General features: G+C 38.4%; 2 protein-coding genes across 2 annotated transcripts in view; one reads left to right on the top strand and one right to left on the bottom strand.

The window, feature by feature from the left end:
- The window catches only part of LOC143041483 (uncharacterized), a 61,511-nt gene extending 60,597 nt beyond the window's left edge, over positions 1–914 (bottom strand). The window contains exon 1 of the mRNA XM_076213398.1: positions 793–914. Coding sequence (XP_076069513.1) covers positions 793–795 — 3 coding nt within the window. The 5' untranslated portion in view covers positions 796–914. The remainder of the gene's footprint in view (positions 1–792) is intronic.
- Positions 915–9,352: 8,438 nt separating this feature from the next.
- LOC143041566 (zinc finger MYM-type protein 6-like) lies at positions 9,353–10,407 on the top strand. The gene is made up of 2 exons (XM_076213579.1): positions 9,353–9,928; positions 10,267–10,407. The coding sequence occupies exons 1-2, from the start codon at positions 9,353–9,355 to the stop codon at positions 10,405–10,407; spliced, it is 717 nt and encodes a 238-aa protein (XP_076069694.1).
- The last annotated feature ends 9,369 nt before the right edge of the window (positions 10,408–19,776 follow it).

Raw genomic sequence — 19,776 nt, 5'->3', positions numbered from 1 at the left:
GACCAAGTCGACTACATAGTAAACAACTATTCCGACATCGTCCTAATGATGGGATGTATGGTGCTCATCATAATAGCTTTTACCATCGAGTAGCCAGGATATGGAACGGACTACCGTCTGAGGTTGTCGAGGCAGGGACTGTTAGCTCTTTTAAAAACCGCTTGGACTGCCACTGGAGAGACTTCAAACTTAGATTTGACCCGTCAGCCACTCCGCCAGAGCCACAAGCTATAGTTGTTTACCCTGTGAGCGCAGCGAAGAGTCGTCTCCTCGACTGGTCTGCGTAATATGCTTAAGTATGCTTAATTAAGTAAGTTAATCGAAGGCATCTCACGCTTACAAACATAACGAAACACACTCGACTGGTCTTCGGGCAAGCTTGTTTGGGTTCTTCCAATGTCATACCATACACTAATCACTCAACCCCTTTCTCAGTATATGTGAACCTACTTATTGCACGTTTTTCTTTTGGTTGAAGAATATGTAACCTCACTCAGATGCTAACTTTGATAACAAATAACAAACACTTCTTCACTCTTTCGTGTTCTTCTCTTGACAGACTTCGTGATTGAAAAAAATGAATGAAAAAATGTGAGATGGAACAACGTTCTATCTCATTATCTCTGTAGTGATGCACTTCTCCCTATCCGTGTTTTCCAAATCAAGATATGTATAGCGATTCATGTTCCTCTTCAACGGCAAATAACACCAAACGCCGCTTGACGATTTTGAATGCAAAGAACACAACAATCAAGCTGGACCGGACTGCATTACATCTAAGAAATATCTTACCATCGTGCGTTGGTGCGTGTATGCAGGTGTGGATACAGCTACACTGGGAGGAAGTTTGGTGTGATGCTGCTTCGCTCGCTGCTTACTTCGTAATCAATAGCAACATTCTGGGTTGCCCTTCCAACCCTCGACGGTCGGGCCCGCCACGATAGCAGACGCTCTTCGGCAAAGCGCGCCACTTTTGAATGTGCTCATCGCCAACATTGCTTTAAAAACATAACACTCTCTGAGCCACTCATCTTTTGTCATTTGGTGTTCGCTTATTATAATCTGGTTCTTGTAAAACTATTTCTGTCAGATACATGTGGAGTTGTACCCGTGATGTGCACTTTTGTATGATCTTTAACATTTAGCTTTGAGTGTACGATGCGTGTTTTTATATACTTTTGTGAAATGTTCTTATGGCTTAAGGGGGTTTAACACAATCAAACGTGTTGGCCAACTCGCTCATCAAACCTCCAACACAATATGTTTGAAGATGTTATGGGGGTTTTACACAATCAAACGTGTTGGCCAACTCGCTCATCAAACCTCCAACACAACATGTTTGAAGAGTTGTAACACGTTCAGACCAAACAGACAGACAACCTCAGTCGGTGGCAAGAGAAGGGGGCAACATGTCCCTTACTCAAGACGAGGTGATGGCTATTGGGGTAGTGATTGCCTTCAACGAAAAGAAAAGGAAGCGTTCAAAGTGGCCAAAGGACTGGTTACTGAAAAGGGACCACATTTCTCATACCAACTTAATGAAGGAGCTGAAATTACACCCAGATTATTGGCAGAATTATATGCGCATGGACGAATCAACATGTTAAGAACTTTTGAATTTGGTCACTCCATTCATTAATTGTAAAGACACCGTTATGAGAAAGTCCATTAGCCCTCATGAATGGCTGAGTGCAACATTGCGTTTTTTAGCAACGGACAGATCTCTGCAAGACTTGAGTTTTTCAGCTCTCATCGCAACTTGCACCTTATCTAGGATTATACCAGAAACTTGCCATGCCTTCTTAGGGAACTACGAAGACAGTTGATTTTTTTTTTTTTTTTTATCACATCATCCCGCGTGCACTGAGTGTCAAGTTCTTTTAGCTTTCCACGCAATTCATATATACCTTTATTTCTTAAATTCCTGTTAGAGTATTCTTTCGATTTCACCTTCCACAATGCTATATGCTTCCTATATATGTCAATGAAATCTACCATAATTTCCCTTGCATACGTATCATTCATTTTGGAAATAATCGGAAAGTCTTTCACTGAAGAAGCCGCTGCCTCCGCGAGATTTGAGTATGTATGACGGTTGGAGACTGATGCGTGTTCAGACGTTTATGCAAGCTCCACCCACAAAAGTCGGGCCAGATCAAACATCCGTCCAACACATTGGTCCAACATGTTTACCGCTATCACATGTTCAAACATACTCTCAAACATCATGTTGTCAAACGTGTTGGCCAACATGTTTCAACCGTGTAGAACCCCCTTTAGTGTGTGTGAGAGAGATCCATACAAGCTTAAGGGCCAATTACATGGTCAAACGGTTTGTCAACCCCGGTTTGTTAAACATGTGTTCGAAGTGATGTTCGACCGTGTGAACGAGGTATTTGGTTGTCAAACATGTTTGTCAAACGTGTTTGACAACCAAAATACCCTATTCACATGATCAAACATCACTTCAAACACTCTTTTGACAAATCTTGTTTGACAAACCGTTTCACCGTGTAAATGTCCCTTTACATACGTACATGCATACATACGCACATAAAAACATACATAGACAGGCAAGCAGATATATGGAGACAGGGGAATGTGTTATAATGATTACCAGATATGTTTTGCTGATGAATGGGAAGTGAGTCACGAACCTATCGAAGTAATGTGTAGGGGTCATGGCAAAAAAATATATGTCTTGATACTAAATATTTATTCACCATCATATTTCACAGTTTATGATCACCATTTACAATATTCATTACTTAGTCATAGCTCCTCTCGAAAGCGTGCTGGTCTCGCGTTCGATTAGCTGTGGGTACGAATCCCGCACTCCTCTCCGATTCCCAATAGTGACCGTTACCTACACGAACAGCCCAAGCGCATAAGGCAAACGTAACGGCTTCGGCCGCAGCTACTCACCTCTTCACCTTTCCCATATATAAATTTTTCACTATTTTCTCAAAGTGTTTAGTTGTGAGGTGTCTTGTAAGTCAGATGGGAGCATAATTTTTAATTATTCTATCTCTTGCCATTTTACTGAAACGCTTTTTTTTTTTCAAATAGTCTAATTTTTGTAAAAAAAATTGTATATATGTATGTCTAAATTGTATTTTATTTTGTTGAATAAACTAACTAACTAACTAACTAACTAACTAACTATAGATTGCATATATCGGTTGAGTGTTCCAGTGGATTAGATATTTCAAATACATTTAACGATTCTTTTTTTATGTGAGGAGGTATATCTTGATAATGAGTTTCTCCTGCCTTGGCAAACATTAAGGTTATCTCTTTCTACCCGAAATATATTCAAACTTAACTTCATAGCACGAAAGTACTGCACACCATCAAGCTAGTCTGCCCCTAAGTTTCTTATGCTTAAATAGGTTCTGAATAGCTGTATGCTCAGTTCACACTCTGACTGGATATCCCAGTATCATATCACTAAAACTTTTTAATACGTCTAGCGGCATGATTTTGTATAATCTGTAGTCTTCTTGATATATCTTTTAGGAGTCTTTAATATACTATATAGAGATACAGTAGTCTAATTTTGAGATTATATTATTATGGATAAATATTTTGTTTGTGTCTTTAGTGAAATATTTTCCTATAAGTGCGATATTTACACAATTTGACCGTCTTCAATATATGTTAGTTAATAGTCAATTTATTATAACCTATCATACCTAAGTTTTTCGCTTAAGATGTCCATATCTTTACTATTTCAACCTTGCTATTTCTTTAGGTTTTCTTTTGTCCTCAAATCACATTTTTTTCTATTTCAACATAAGTTTCATATATTTCATCAAGTTTATTATCAGATTTTTTTCTGGTGCACACACACACACACACACACACACACACACACACACACACACACACACACACACACACACACACACACACACGTGTGTGTGTGTGTGTGTGTGTGTGTATTTACCTAGTTGTACCTAGTTTTATTTTGCGGGAGAAGAGCTATGCTCGTAGTGACCCGCAGTTGTATCTTTCTGCATCCAATTCTTTCTTAAAATCAGGTGTGTGTGTGTGTGTGTGTGTGTGTGTGTGTGTGTGTGTGTGTGTGTGTGTGTGTGTGTGTGTGTGTGTGTGTGTGTGTGTGTGTGTGTGTGTGTGTGTGTGTGCGTGCGCGCGCGTGTGTTTGTGTTGTAGCAATTTAATGCCATTGTGAGTTTGGGTTTTAAGGATTACAAAGGAGGAGCATGCCAACAGGAGACCTTTAGGTCCATAATTAGGTCGGATGCGAAAAAAATATATAATAATGATGAGTAAAAGGATAAAGATTATAATTATATAAATGATAATAAATAAAATAAATAAATAAATAGGTAAAGTTAAGTAATAAACAAACAGGTAAATAGCAAATAATAATAGACGGATTAATAATAATAAATGGTAATCAAGCAAATAATAAATAGACAAGTAATAAGAAACAAATAAACAAATTACATAAAATAAATGGCAGGCATTACAGTATCTTGCTTAGATGTTTATTTAAACAAATCTTAAAGCTTCGAACTGAACTACATTGCACTGCCTCTGCAGGAAGTTTATTCCATTTATTCACTACACGGTTGGCAAAGTTGTTTCTACCCACTTCCAAATTAAATCTATTCCCTGACAGTTTGAAACCATTATTTCTTGTCGAATTCTCATTCCGTATAAAAAAAATCACTTTTGATGTAAATTCCTGTTAGAGTATTAAAGACCTTTATCAAGTCACCTCTGAGTCTACGCTTTTTTAAGGAAAACAAATTCATATGTTTTAGTCGATTTTCGTATGATTCATTTCTGATATTTGAAATGAGTTTTGTGGCTCGCCGTTGTACTTTTTCCAATCTGTCAATGTCTTTAATGAGATTCGGTGACCATACGGAAACAGCATATTCCAAATGAGATGTAGACTGTGAAGTCAAAAGATCGCGCAAATAATCCTAGAATCTTATTTGCTTTCTCAAAGGCTGAAATACACTGCTTAGATGATTTGAGATCGTTACTGATAATTACCCCGAGATTCTTTTCACTATCCACTTTTGTTAACGAATTTCCAAATAGTAATCGTACTTACTGTTATTTTTATCTATGTGCATAACCTTGCATTTACTTGTGTTAAATTTCATTAGTCACTTTTCAGACAATTGCTGTGGTTTATCTGAATGGTCTTGAATATCTAATTGGTTTAAGTGATCATTTGCCATTCCGCACAGTTTTGTATCATCAGCAAATTTGCAGACAATAGATTTCAGTCCGTGGTCTATATCATTTATATATATACTATGAATAGAAGTGACCCAAGAACGGAACTCCACTCGTGACATTTTTCCATCTAAAAGTTTTGCCATTTAAAACAACTCTCTGTTTTCGATCGTTCAACCAATTGCTAGTCCAACCTAATAGGCTACCACTTATTCCGTGTGAAGCTAATTTAGTGAGTAGTCTTTCATGGGGGACGGTATCAAAAGCGTTTGCAAAGTCTAGATATACTAAATCTATATTGTTTCTTTTGTCATAATTTGAGATGACTGTGTTGTAGAATTCGAGTGAGTCACGCAAGAACGTTTCCGTCTGAATCCATGCTGAATATCATTTATCTGTTACTTTCTAAATGATGTTCGATAGCATCTCTGATGACAGTTTCCATTATTTTTCCTATGACTAAAGTCAGGCTTATAGGCCTGTAGTTTTTTTGTTTCTTTTTGTCACCTTTTTTGAATATAGGAGTAATGTTAGATATCTTCCATTCTCTTGGGACATCTCCGGATATGATGGATTTCTTGAAAATAATTTCTAATGGAACAACAATCTCATTTATCATTTCATTTAAGATTCTTGAATGCCAACCGTCAGGCCCTGGTGTTTTATTAAATTTGAGTTTTTCTACGCACCTTTAAATTTTTCTTTTGTTACATTTACCGTAGTAAATTCACCCAAGACTTTTCACAGGTTTCAGTTTTGAGTTCATTTTGAGGTGTTTCGTTTACGAATACTGAGCTAATGTAGTCGTTTAAAATATTACACATTCCTTCATTTGAATATTCAAGTTGACCGTCAGCAGATAATAGTGGGCCAATGTGATTCCTAATAACCTTTTTGTCTCTAATGTAACTATAGAATTCTTTGGGATTCTCTTTGGATTTATCAGCGATATTCATTTCGTATTGTCGTTTTTTACTGTCTTTTTTAAGCCTCTTTGCGTTATTACATAACTTTGATAGTCATTAGGTGCACCCGAGCTCTTGCATTTCTCATAAGCCTGTCTCTTTTTAGCAATATTTTTTTCAATTTCTTTGTCAAACCATTTTGGGCAAGCCTGAGTTGCAGGAGGGTGGGGCGTCTGTCCTTAAACGGGATGTAATTATGAATCGTTTTGATTAGCGTATTTTGAAATATTTCCCACATCTAATCTACAGGTGTCTCGCTTAATTTTACCTCCAAATATGTAAGCTGAAGCTCCTGACGTAGTTTTATGAACTGAGATTCACTAAAATCGGGTACCTTAGATACACAAGTATCTATTCTAAAATTATTTAGCAGTTTGAATCTAAGTTGTGATCACTAGCAATAGTTTCACCAACTTCTACATCGGTTATCATGCTTTCGCGGTTAGTGATCAATAGATCGAGTAAATTTCCATGTCTTGTGGGCTCTTTTACATGCTGAGCTAAGTAATTGTCACCGAGAAAATCTATCAAGCGACTACCTAATGTATATGGCCATGTTCAAGGGTCATCCAATTAATGTCAGTAAAATTGAAATCACCCATTATCAATAAGTTCCCGGTTGCACAAACTAGAGATTTCTTGAGACAACAGTTTTTCGTCTGCTAATGATAATGTTTTTGGCCTACATATTACACCTACATAAATTTTTTGTCCATTTGTTTGGGTTAATTCTACCCTCAAACTATCATAGTCATCCTATTTCACTTTCTCTAAAACACAGGGAGGACGATTGTGAACAGTTGTCTTTGTTATGTCACACGTATTTGTTACTCACATGAAACGGTTAAGGTGACCTTGGGCATCTCCAGCTACGCTGGCTACACCTCCCAGATCAGGTAGCGGCCAATATATTGTATCTTTGATCACTGTATCTCCATCACACCCCTGAGGACGCTCCAAGGACTAGGGCTGAAACGTCGGGTAGTAAACCTCCCACTTTGAATCTGGTGTTTATGTTTCTCCTCTTCAACATGGAGCCCAGCCTCCAGATTTTCACTCATATATATATATATATATATATATATATATATATATATATATATATATGTGTGTGTGTGTGTGTGTGTGTGTGTGTGTGTGTGTGTGTGTGTGTGTGTGTGTGTGTGGTTGTGTGTGTTGAGACATTGTGACAAGTTGAAAAACGTGGAAGAAGAATCTACAAGCGAAACCTGTCAGGAATAAACTCGGAACGAGACCCGTGACTCTCTTTTTCCATATACATATTTATATATTTATATATATATATATATATATATATATATATATATATATATATATATATAATGTGTGTGTGTGTGTGTGTGTGTGTGTGTGTGTGTGTGTGTGTGTGTGTGTGTGTGTGTGTGTGTGTGTGTGTGCGCGCGCGTGCGCGCGTAACTAGGGTGAGGAAGGATGTAAATTTAAAAAGTAGTTATGGAATAAAAAAAATTAGAGTACGGGAAAGTATAGAAAAAGTAGATAAAAGTATTTAGGAACGGGGAAACGCTGGTAAGCAAGGTGGTAGATGAAATAGATATATTGTTATTATAGGAGGGTGGAGGAACATTCTAAAAATGAAAGAGAGATAATTACAAAATATATATATATATAGAGAGAGAGAGAAATGGGAAAATAGTGCAATTATGGATCTTAATGCCAATATACAAACAAGAAGTAGAAGTTCTTAGGTTAGGCAAATACGTACAAGGAAAGGAGGGGTGCGATTAATGTCCATGCACAATTTTGGTAAGTCTTTCCCCATTCTGGATGTCCTAATAGTGCCGTGCAGAGGTCTGGTGACGCCCTGGACCAACTTTAATTACCATATTCCCCAGAGATTCATGTATAAGGCCTCATAGTCTTGAGAAATACTACGAGAAAGGAGGATATTTTGAACATGTGAACAAAGATGAGGCATAACTACTTCATTCGATATGAATATAAATCATCCAAATTCATGAAGTTCTTTTCCTTCAGATGATCTAATTGAACTACCTTCCTCACGTGGATGGCCACGAGCACCGCCCCCTTGGCCCCTCCTTTTAGCACGCTACATCCTCCTAAAGCTGAGTATAGTAATTACTCTTTCTCCCCGAATGTCCATACCATGGTCACCAACCCTGGTCTGCGCAATGTGAAAGTTAATAACACTAAAGGTGGCTGAACACTAGACATTTCTTGCTAGCGTCCTGCTTACTTTTACTACTTCGTTTGAGTAGAAATGACTTCGGTTACGATATATATATATATATATATATATATATATATATATATATATATATATATTTTTTTTTTTTTTTTTTTTTTTTTTTTTCTCCTTCAAATTTCCAAATGTCAAATTACTCGTGCACAATATAGTATGGAGATGGAGGACGAACTAAGAGAAGTTAACCGTATACGAGTGTTAGACACAAAATTGTTGAGATGTTCTTACGAAAGTCTAGAATATAGCAACCGAAGCCGTTTCTACTCAAACGAAGTACCACCACCTTAAGATCTAGCTTGCTCTTCTTGGAGCAACACCCAAAGTAGAATCGACAGTCAGAAGTTATTTTACAAATTCCTTGTGTACATCAATCACAAGGAAGACAAAAGGATAATACAAACATGAATTGCAGAAATATGACTCTTACAAAAGTGATGAATTGCCAATTATAATTTACAGCATTGGTCACCAAATCCCGGGCCGCGGACAGGTACTGGTCCGTGGATAAAATGGTACCGGGCCGCATAAGAAACATCTATTTCCATTTTATTTTCTGAGTCTAACGATTTTCTTTTTTCCTTTTATTTTCCAGGTTACATGTCGGTCACTTGAGCGCTGATATTTAACCCACAAATTAGTAAAAATGAATACGAAATAGACGTCGTTAAAAAGTTCCCTTGCGAAGAGGAAAAGGCCCATCAAAGAAACATGAAGCTTTTAACAGACAATACAATGAGTCCTACTTGAAATATGGATTTATTGCGACACACGATTTCCACACACCAGACCCCGCTCTGCATAGTTTGCGGTGACCGGCTCTCCAATGAGACAATGAAACCTTCAAAACTGCTTCGCCACTTGAACACCAAGCACCCTGAATTAAAAGACAAGCCCCTGGAGTATTTTGAAAAAAAAAAAAAAAATGGAACACAAAGGGCAGAAGAGTTTTCTGAGGGCCACCACATCAATAAAGGAGAATGCACTGAGAACATCATATTTGGTGGCTAACCGTATTGCTAAGACTAAAAAGCCAATCACTGTCGGTGAAGAATTGATCTTGCCCTCCACTAAAGACATTTGCCGTGAACTTCTAGGAGAGGCTGCTGTTAAAAAGATAGCACATGTGCCTTTGTCGGCTAGCACTGTGACTAGGCGCATTGAGGAAATAGCCGAAGACATTGAGACACAATTGTTGGAGAGGATTAATACATCACAGTGGTACGCACTCCAAATTGACGAATCTACAGATATCGACAATGCAATACTACTTGTTTATGTGCGATATCTTTATCAGGAGCATGTGCATGAGGATTTGTTATGTGCACTTCCTTTGCCAACCAACACCACAGGAGCAGAACTGTTCAAATCACTGGATGGTTATATATCAGGACAACTAAAATGGTTCTTTTGTGTCGGCATATGCACAGATGGAGCAGCTGCCATGACCGGACGACTGTCCGGTTTAAGGAGGTTGCACCCGAGTGTGAATCTACGCATTGTATTATTCACAGGGAAATGCTGGCAAGCCGAAAAATGTCACCGGAATTTAACAGCGTTTTGAATGATGTCGTTAAAGTCATTAACCACATCAAAGCACATGCCCACAACTCGCTCCTGTTTGAGCACAGACGCATTCTCTTGTACACAGAAATAAGATTGTTATCCCGAGGAAAATCGCTAACCTGAGTGTTTGAATTACGAGGGTCATTGCAAAGATTTCTCTCAAAAAAGAAGTCACTGCTGGCAGCAGATTTCAGTGACACGGTATGGGTCGCAAAACTGGCTTACCTGTGTGACATATTCAGTCTGCTCAATGAACTCAATCTGTCTCTTCAGGGAAAAATGACAACTGTTTTCAAGTTGGCAGACAAAGTAGCTGCATTTAAAGCCAAATTAGAGTTGTGGGGACGGCGCCTGAACAGAGGAATTTTGGACATGTTTCAAACATTCGGGGATTTTGGGCGAGACTGGGCCTGAACCTTCATTCTCGAAGTTGGTGCATAATCATCTATCCTTGCTTTTAAAAGAGTTCGAGCGCTACTGTAATGGTGACATATATTCCTTGTGTTTTGCACATACGCATTTATGATATTGTTAATTTATTATTGTATATTTAATGTATTATTGTGAGAACCAAGTGTTCATATTAAGCGTGTATGTTTTTCCCGCCAAGCCTGAGCTTGGCGTGGCGTCGGAGCCCGTCTTGATTCTGTTTACGAAGCGACCGCACGCTTGTTTCTGTAGGGCTTTCTCACATTGTGACTAATACAATGTTTTGCATTGTTGATATGTTTTCATTGGCCACCCCGCACACTACTTCCCAACCACAAAAGACCCAAGAACTGGTAAGGAATGGATACGCGACCTATTTGTCAGCAAACCAGGTGAATCTAGCATGTCTGTGCAAGATCAACTGCTGGAGATTGCAAATAGCGGCTGCCTTAAAACTACGCTCGAGACAACAACTCTGCCGGTGTTCCGGATTAAAGTCATGTCGGGATATCCTGAGGTCGCCACCACACCGCTTAAAACCCTATTGCCATTTCCGACATCCTATCTGTGTGAAGCGAGGTTTTCTGCAGTGACAGCAACCAAAACAAAACAACGGAGTAAACTGGACATGAGCAACACACTTCGGGTGTCATTATGACCTATTACCCCCAGATGGAACCGTCTCGTTGCAGAGAAACAAGCTCGGTTCTCATTGATTTAGCGTTCTAATGTTCATGCACTTTATATTCGTTTCTCTGGTGTATCTGTATTTAAATAAACAATTAGATTAAATTAAGATTGTTTGTTTAAAACAATCTACAATCTAAACTAAAAAAGTGCTCAGAGAACGCACAATCCGCCATGCGCTGAGCGGTACTGACGGAGTGAATGAGTCTACGGAATGTTACTACCCATATTCAGCTTAAGCGCTGAGCTATCCCAATTAAAACCAAATTACAAGAAATCAACCATATATCATAGTGATCACAAACGACAATAATGTTACTTGTCACGCGAATCGCGGTGACAGATATCTACTTTTATTCAAGGTATGGAATAACATGAACACTAAGTTTACTAGTCGGAGTGAACTACAACGCTCATCCCCGGGTCGCGGTGAAATTGTCAAACGTTGAACGGTCCGCGGCGATAAAAAGGCTGAGGGATCACTGATCGACAGGACCAGGATATTTTCTCTACTCCTACAGAATAGCAATGTACCTAAAACTTACGAAACCCGTTAATTCCACCTGGCACAGAGTACCAGGAAAGTAGTTCAAAGTAGCGTGCCCATACCCCGGCTAGGCCTCGAGCGACGCTTGGAGGCAGATTACTACTTAGCGTGCTTGCGTGTATACCTATGTAATAAACTCCCGAAATAAAACCAGTGTTTGCACTTAATCACACTGGTGACCCTGGAGTGACCTTTTATACTACCCCCGCAAGAGCGGAGTGTCGGAGAAGAAAGTATTTAGTAGTAGTAAAAATCTGAGGTATCGTGGAACCTAACGGTCCTGCCTGCACAAGTTGTGTATGGAAGAGCGGAAGTAGGAGGGGAAGAGGTGATAGGGTGGCCAAGGTCATTGGCATCAGCTGTGGGTGGTATGGGACTCGGTGGGATGACACTGGAAGTGGACGAAGTGGACCCAGTAGGAACAGGAGGAGTGGAAGGTGTGGAAGGGATGTCTGGGATTACATGGAGATGGGAAATTAGTGTGGTTAAGTGCAAAACACTGGTTTTATTTCGGGAATGTATTACATAGGTCTACATGCAAACACGCTAAGTAGTAATTTGCCTTCAGGCGTCGCTCGAGGCATAGCCGCTGCAGATGTATATGACACTATTAAATTTCTAAAATTATATACTCACTCCTTACTCGTCTCTCCTCCACCGTACTTCCACCCTTCCGCGCCGAAATCCCGTAAGACCTTCCCTCTTCCAAAGCAGGGAGATAATGTATGCGTGCGCATGTGCGTTCTCCATGAGGAACTGCGCATGTGCATTTTCACCATTCAATATTTGGTTGGATGTTCATAAATATTGAGTTCTTATTGTTGTCATTATTATTTTGTTTGATTCTGCGCGTATTTTTCTGTGATGCAATATTGGCTGAGCATTTCAAAATTTCATGTTCGTTTATACCTGACTTTATTCTTTTGGGTGCGTATTGTTTCAGGTTTTATATTTTACGCAGTTTTATTCTGGTTAGATTTCGATGGAATTCTGACTGAAACTATTTTCATTTTTTCTTCCACTCATCACTACCCTTGTTGTGGGTGACTAAAATTAAAGAACAGAAAATGTGAATATATATATATATATATATATATATATATATATATATATATATATATATATATATATATATATATATATATATATATATATATATCAACACCGACAACACGAAAAATAATAAGAGCGAACGTGTGCTCTCTTACAAGGCTAGGGAAAATCTGATCCCTACAGCATTACTTTGCACGGGAACTTCCTACATGGTTCTACGTAATTTTATACATACATTCATATACATACATGGTATATAATATACAATATTTACATACATACTTTCATGATATATAGTATACATGTTATACACATGCCATCACAACACCCTACTTCAATCTTGGAGGCTAGGAAAAATGGTAACGAGGTATGTGGCACTTCCTGGTGGATAGGAATTAAAATGGTATTAGATTTTTTCAGAAATACGTTTTTCACGAAACTTCAATACGCGTTTTTAAATTCAGCGAACAAATATGTCACATAACTAACATTTCTATTAAAGACACCAGAACATCACGGGTCTGTGATATTGTGAAAAAACAGATTTCTTTATAATACGTATTTGCCTATATTGGATTTTTTTTTCGAAAGTATGTGTTTCTTAAACTTTCGAATGCCAATATATTAATATTTGTACACATTTTTTTTTCCAAACCAGGCATCTGTACATTTTTCATAACTTGAAACCCGCTTCACTCCCCACCCACAAATATTATATATATATACATATATATATATATATATATGTATATATATATATATATATATATATATATAATTATATATATGCAGAAGAAATCACTTGAACGCGTGATACTAGTATGCAGACAAACCATTGGGAAAATGAAAGAGATGAGACCGAGCGCAGCGATAATTTCAGTATCGCTGCGTTTCGAGTCGTTACTCCAACTCTCGTGGGCGGGGAGTTGGGTGTGTGTGTACGTGTAAGGTCAAAGCATTACCCATAGATCGGTCATACGAGCTCTGAGCTCTCTTCCGGGAGGGAAATAGCTGTCGATCACGAGTCCAACACGTGATCCAAAGACCAAGGTGAATCACATACATTCATGCATTTTAGTGAACTGTGTTGCATATAATATATATATATATATATATAATATATATATATATGCTAATAAGAACACCGGTACGTGTGTTTACTTATGCAAATTAGACCACTTGGAAAAATAAACTAACGAAGCAGAGCGCTTTCGTATATTACATCCAGTACAAAAAGTACTTTTTGCAATGAAGATGTGATATACGAAAGCGCTCTGCTTTGTTAGTTTCTTTTTCCAAGTGGTTTACTTTGCATATGTATATATATATATATATATATATATATATATATATATATATATATATATATATACATACATACATACATATACCAAGGCTTTTTCCCCCTTACAAGGGAGGTAGCCAAAAAGGGAAAGGCATAAAAACACTCCCACCCATTTCATCCCTACATACACTCCACACCCCTCCCACCCTCCCTCTCATCTGAGCACCTCCTGGATGACGGGTCATCCCTGCACCCTGCCCACCGCCCTGGGTCAGAAGCAGTGTCGCAAGACACAGTACATCCACATCAAGGCCGCTTCATTTAATCGGCGACCCCCCCTCTCCGTCCCCCCTTGCATATAAGGAGAGGGCGGGGAGAAATCCCTTCGTGCTGCGTCAAAATTTACTCACACATACTACCCCACCCCCCACCCCCCTGCCCATTCCTCCTCATGCAATCACAACATCATCCATATACAACCATTCTCCACTCACCACTGTCTTCCGTCCTCTCCCTTCCTTCCTCAACAGACATTCCCCTCTTCCCCAAAGCCCCCTTCACCCCATCCATCCACCTCATCCTAGGACGTCCCCTCATGTTCACTCCCTCCACATCTGCCTTCCATACCTCTTTTACTAGTCTTTCTTCACTCATTCTTTCCATGTGTCCAAACCATCCTAATATTCTTTCATCAACCCTATCTCCCAAATCCTTTTTCACCCCTGTTCTCCTCCTCACCTCCTCATTTCTCACTCTATCCAGCCTAGTAACCCCCACCATACTTCTCAGACACCTCATCTCAAACACATTTAAACTCCTTCTCTCTTCTTCTCTTATGTTCCACGTTTCTGCCCCATACAGTGCTGTTGGCACAATCACTCCTTCATACAGTCTCCTCTTCGCATCCATTCCCAAATGTCTATTCCTCATTACTCTTTAAACCACCAAGGCATTTACTCGCTTCTCTCAATCTACATTCTACCTCCACCTTCACTCCACCTTTTCCTGCTACACTTGCACCCAAGTATCTAAAACTATCCACTTCCTCCAGTCGCTCTCCCTTAATGTTCACTTCCAGTCTACTGCCACTTTCACCCCTTGTACATCTCATCACCTTACTTTTACCTACATTTATCTTTAGCTTTCTTCTATCACATACTCTCCCAAACTCTGCCACCAGCTTCCTCAATCCCTCCTCTGACCCTGCCACAAGCGCAGTGTCGTCCGCAAACAACAGCTGGCTCACCTCCCACTTTTCTCCATTTTCTTTAACCATCTCCAATCCCTGACTCACTACCCTAGCATTCACCTCTCGCACCACCCCATCCATGTATAAGTTGAACAGCCAGGGCGACATAACACATCCTTGACGAAGTCCCACCTTTACTTCAAACCACTCACTCTCTCCATTTCTAATCCTGACACAAGCTCTACTACTCTCATAAAAACTCTTGACAGCTCCCAGAAGCTTTCCTCCTATCCCATAAATCTGCATAACCTCCCACAGTGCCTTTCTGTCTACCCTATCATAAGCCTTTTCCAGATCCAAAAAAGCCCAAAAAACATCCTTCCCCTTTCCTATAGCTTTCTCACATATCTGTCTTACCACAAAGATCTGATCTACACAACCTCTACCTGTCCTAAATCCACACTGTTCCTCTATTTAAATTCATTCATTTTACTTTTTTTCGGTTTTACGTTTTAACTTAATAAAAAAAAAAAAAAAAAAAAAAAAAAAAAAATTAAGTGAATTTTTTAGTTTAGCGCGCTCTCCGTAGTTCAAACGATACTTACGCATGACGCTGCGTCCATTGTTTACATTGCACAAACGACAGACTGAAAGTTCCTTGCCTCCTCCTCCTCCCCTCCTCCTCAACCATCTCAATTTATGTTGCTTGAATTTAATTTATTTGAAATTAATGTTATTATTTAACAATGTTATGTGTATAATTAATTATTTAGAGGTGTTTTGTAAGATACGGTAATAGAATTTACGGATGTATAGTACAGTAACAACGTACGTTCATTTTCAACTTACGTTCGGCCGTTCAGAACGTAAGTTGAGGAGCGTCTGTATATATATATATATATATATATATATATATATATACATATATATACATACATTTATATATCATATATACATATATATATACACTATATACATATATATATATATATATATATATATATATATATATATATATCCACTTTACAAGGGAAAAGGGGACAAGTGTAAGTGTAGTGGTTTCAGAGGGATCAGCTTGTTAAGTGTAGTTGGGAAGGCTTATGGGAGGGTCTTGAGAGGATTAGGAGAGGAACAGAGAGAGTAATTGGTGCGGAACAGTGTGGTGTTTAGGACAGGTAAGGGTTGCAAAGATCATATTTTTTAGGTAAGACAGCTATATGAGAAAACTATAGGAAAAGGTAAGGATGTTTTTTTGGGGGGGCTTTTATGGATTTGGAAAAGGCTTATGACAGGGTAGACAGGAAGGCACTGTGGGAGTTATTAAAGATATATGGAATAGGTGGAAAGTTTTTAAGAGCAGTCGAGTTTTTACAAGAGTAGTAGAGCTTGTGTTATGATTAGAAATGGAGAGAGTGGTTTGTGAGGGTGGGACTTTGTCAGGGATGTGTTATGTTACCCTGGCTGTTCAATTTATACATGGATGGGTTGGTGCGAGAGGTAAATGGGTCAGGGATTAGAGATAGTTTAAGAAAATGGAGAAAAGTAGGAGATAAGCCAGTTGTTGTTCACTGACACTGCACTTGTAGCAGGATCAGATGGGGGATTGAGGAAGTTAGTGACAGAGTTTGGGAAAGTGTGCGAAAGAAGGAAGTTGAAGATAAATGTGGGTAAAAGTAAGGTAATGAGATGTACAAGGGGAGGAAGTGGCAGCATACTGGAAGTGAATAAAAAGGGAGAGACTGGAGGAAGTGGATAGTTTTAGATACTTGGGTGTGAATGTGGTTGGAAAGGGAGGAGTGGAGGTGGAGGTAGAATGAAGATTGAGTGAAGCGAGTAAATGCCTTGAGGGATTAAAAAGTGTAATGAGAAATAGACATTTGGGAATGGATGCTAAGAGGAGACTGTATGAAGGAGTGATTGTGCCGACAGCACTGTACATGCCAGAAAGGGAAGGAAGAGAGGAGAATGAATGTGTTTGTGACGAGGTGCCTGTGAAATAGAGTGAGAAATGAGGAGGTGAGAAAGAGAAATGGGGTAGAAAGGGAGTTGGGAGATAGGGTTGATAAAAGAGTATTGGGATGGTTTGGACACATGGAAAGAATGAAAGACTAGTAAAAGATGTGTGGAAGGAGTGAATATGAGTGGTATTTATTTTTACAATTTTTCCTACACATGACAAGAAACAAAAAACTTTCACAAACTGAAAATGAGATTCAAAGACCCAATTATTTTTTTTTTTAAAGTAAAACCAACTTTGAAATTACAAAAAAAAATTAGAATATTTGTTCCAAATGAATTTACTCAGTGAGATCTTTGTGCCTGGTGCCTCTTTGCAAGTTCTTCTATATTAAGATCCATGCTTGTTAAACATAGATGCAGACCTCCTCTTTTTATGATTTCTAAGCAGTTTCTTGCATTTGATAGTAGATGAGAAGCCTTGCTAAACCCTGATTCTACTAGGTAAGTTGTTGGGAAGGCAATGATATATAGCTCAACTTTCTACCAGAGCAATGGAAAATTAACTACAATTTCTTTACTTGTCCACAAGTTCCAAAGTCCATGCTTAAATCTAGCTTTGGCAGTATGACTACTCTGCAACTCAAAGTTTCTTGCAATACGATATCAACCTCTGCCACATTTATCCCAAATGGATCTACCACCCAATTTGGAATTTCCATTTCTAGGAGATCCTTGAACCTTATTTTCATATCATCATGCAATTCTGTTAAATGATCAAAGTAGATTTCAATTTCATCATCATGCAGCTCCTCAAAGAGTGGCAAAATTTGGAAAATGGAGGAATATCTTATTTCTGATATTAGTTTTGAACATACAAAGCTTTCCAAGAAAAGCAGTGATTACCTCTTTGCAGTTTAATATATTTGCATTCCTTCTTTGTAGCTACTTGTTCAGGATATTTAGTTTTTCAAATATATCTGCTAGGTAGAAAATATCAGATTTAGTAACAGTGACTTCTTTTCCAACCTCTGTGCCATTCAGAAATAATTCAACATTTGGCCAAAGTTCAACGAAACGATTAAGACAGTTACCTTTAGAAAGCCACCTAACTTCTGTATGCAAAAGTAAACTTTTAAACTCTTCATTATCAGCACAAAGTTGAAGGAAAAGGCATTCTTAGAGTGGATTTGACTTTATACGGTTGACAACCTTTACCACAGAATCAAGAACATTTTTCAAACGTCCACTCAAATTTTTTGCAACTAAATGTTGTCAATGAACCACACAGTGTATGCAAAGCAGATTAGGGACAGTTTCTTTTAAATATGCTATAAAGCCTCTGTATCTACCTACCATATCAGCAGCTCCATCAGTTGCACATGCTATAATGTTACTCATAGGAATTTTTCTTTTTTGGAAGTAGTCTGATACTTCTTTAAAAATTGTTTTTCCTTTAGAATCTGTCACAAGACTACGAGCAAAAAGCATTTCTTCTGCAAGTTCACCAGCATCATTTAAAAACCTAACATACATACATACATATACCAAGGCTTTTTTCCCCCTTACCAGGGGGGTAGCCAAAAAGGACAAGGCACAAAAACATTCCCACCCATTTCATTCCCAAAAACACTCCACACCCCTCCACCCTCCCTCCCATCTCAGCACCTCCTAGATGACGGGTCCTAAAAACCTAACATAAACCATAATAATGGACTTCATCAATCTGTAAAGAAAAATTCCTTACTTGCAAAAGGGCGACTAGTTGATTTTCAACATCCCCTGTCATTTCATTGATGCACTTTGATACTGTATCATTACTCAATGGAATGCAACTGGTTATTTGTTGGGGACTCTGTTGCATAACAGTAGAAAATACCACAGATATTGAGGGCAAAATAAATTCTTCACCAATAGTATGCATTTTTCCAGCTTTTGCTATTAGCTGTGAAATTTTATATGATGCAACTAAGCCTAGGTCCTTTTTATCTTGACATCTCTTGAAGAATGAAGAAACAGTATTTCTTTTTTGAAAATCATCTGTTTTAAAAAAAAAAAAAATCCAAGGGTTTATCTTTTTTGTCCTTATGTTTACTCTCCAGATGATACTTCAGTTTCTTTGCATGCATGCTATCATTAGAAAGTTCTGTCATACATACGAGACACATTGGCTTTGTTTTATTGTTTGGAGACTCTATAAAGCCGTATGTTAAAAACTCACTTGAGTATTGTCGACATGGTTTCTTCTGGTTAGCCATAAGAGCAATTCTTTTTAAAAATATATATTTATTCACAAACTTAGAACAAGGCAGAACGTACCAAAGTTTACTACACAGAGAGCAACTTTAAACTAAAGTATCACCTCTCGTTCCCACATTAAGAAATCACTTCGAACATCCAGATCAAATGAGTTATCGTATTGTGTTACCATATCAGCTACATATAGGAGTGGAGCAAAAACATTTTGTGAAGTACCATACATACATATACCAAGGGAGGTAGCCAAAAAGGAAAAGGCATAAAATCATTCCCACCCATTCCATCCCTGAATACACTCCACACCCATCCACCTTCCCTCTTATCTTAGCACTTGTTTTGGGCGAGTTAAGGTTAGGCCAAAAAATAAAATATAAGCTG

The sequence above is a fragment of the Oratosquilla oratoria genome, chromosome 31, assembly GCF_046742065.1.
Source record: "Oratosquilla oratoria isolate Oo_2021 chromosome 31, ASM4674206v1, whole genome shotgun sequence".
In the NCBI taxonomy this organism is placed as follows: domain Eukaryota; kingdom Metazoa; phylum Arthropoda; class Malacostraca; order Stomatopoda; family Squillidae; genus Oratosquilla; species Oratosquilla oratoria.
Note: the sequence above shows the minus strand (reverse complement) of the source record. Positions and strands in the feature narration are given on the sequence as shown.

What these genes read in the sequence shown, in the direction of transcription:
- LOC143041566 (XM_076213579.1), top strand. Translation starts at nt 9,353, where the DNA reads ATGGAACACAAAGGGCAGAAGAGTTTTCTGAGGGCCACCACATCAATA. An exon ending in CGAGTGTGAATCTACGCATT is followed by an intron (nt 9,929 to 10,266) that starts GTATTATTCACA and finishes CTGTCTCTTCAG; the next exon opens with GGAAAAATGACAACTGTTTT.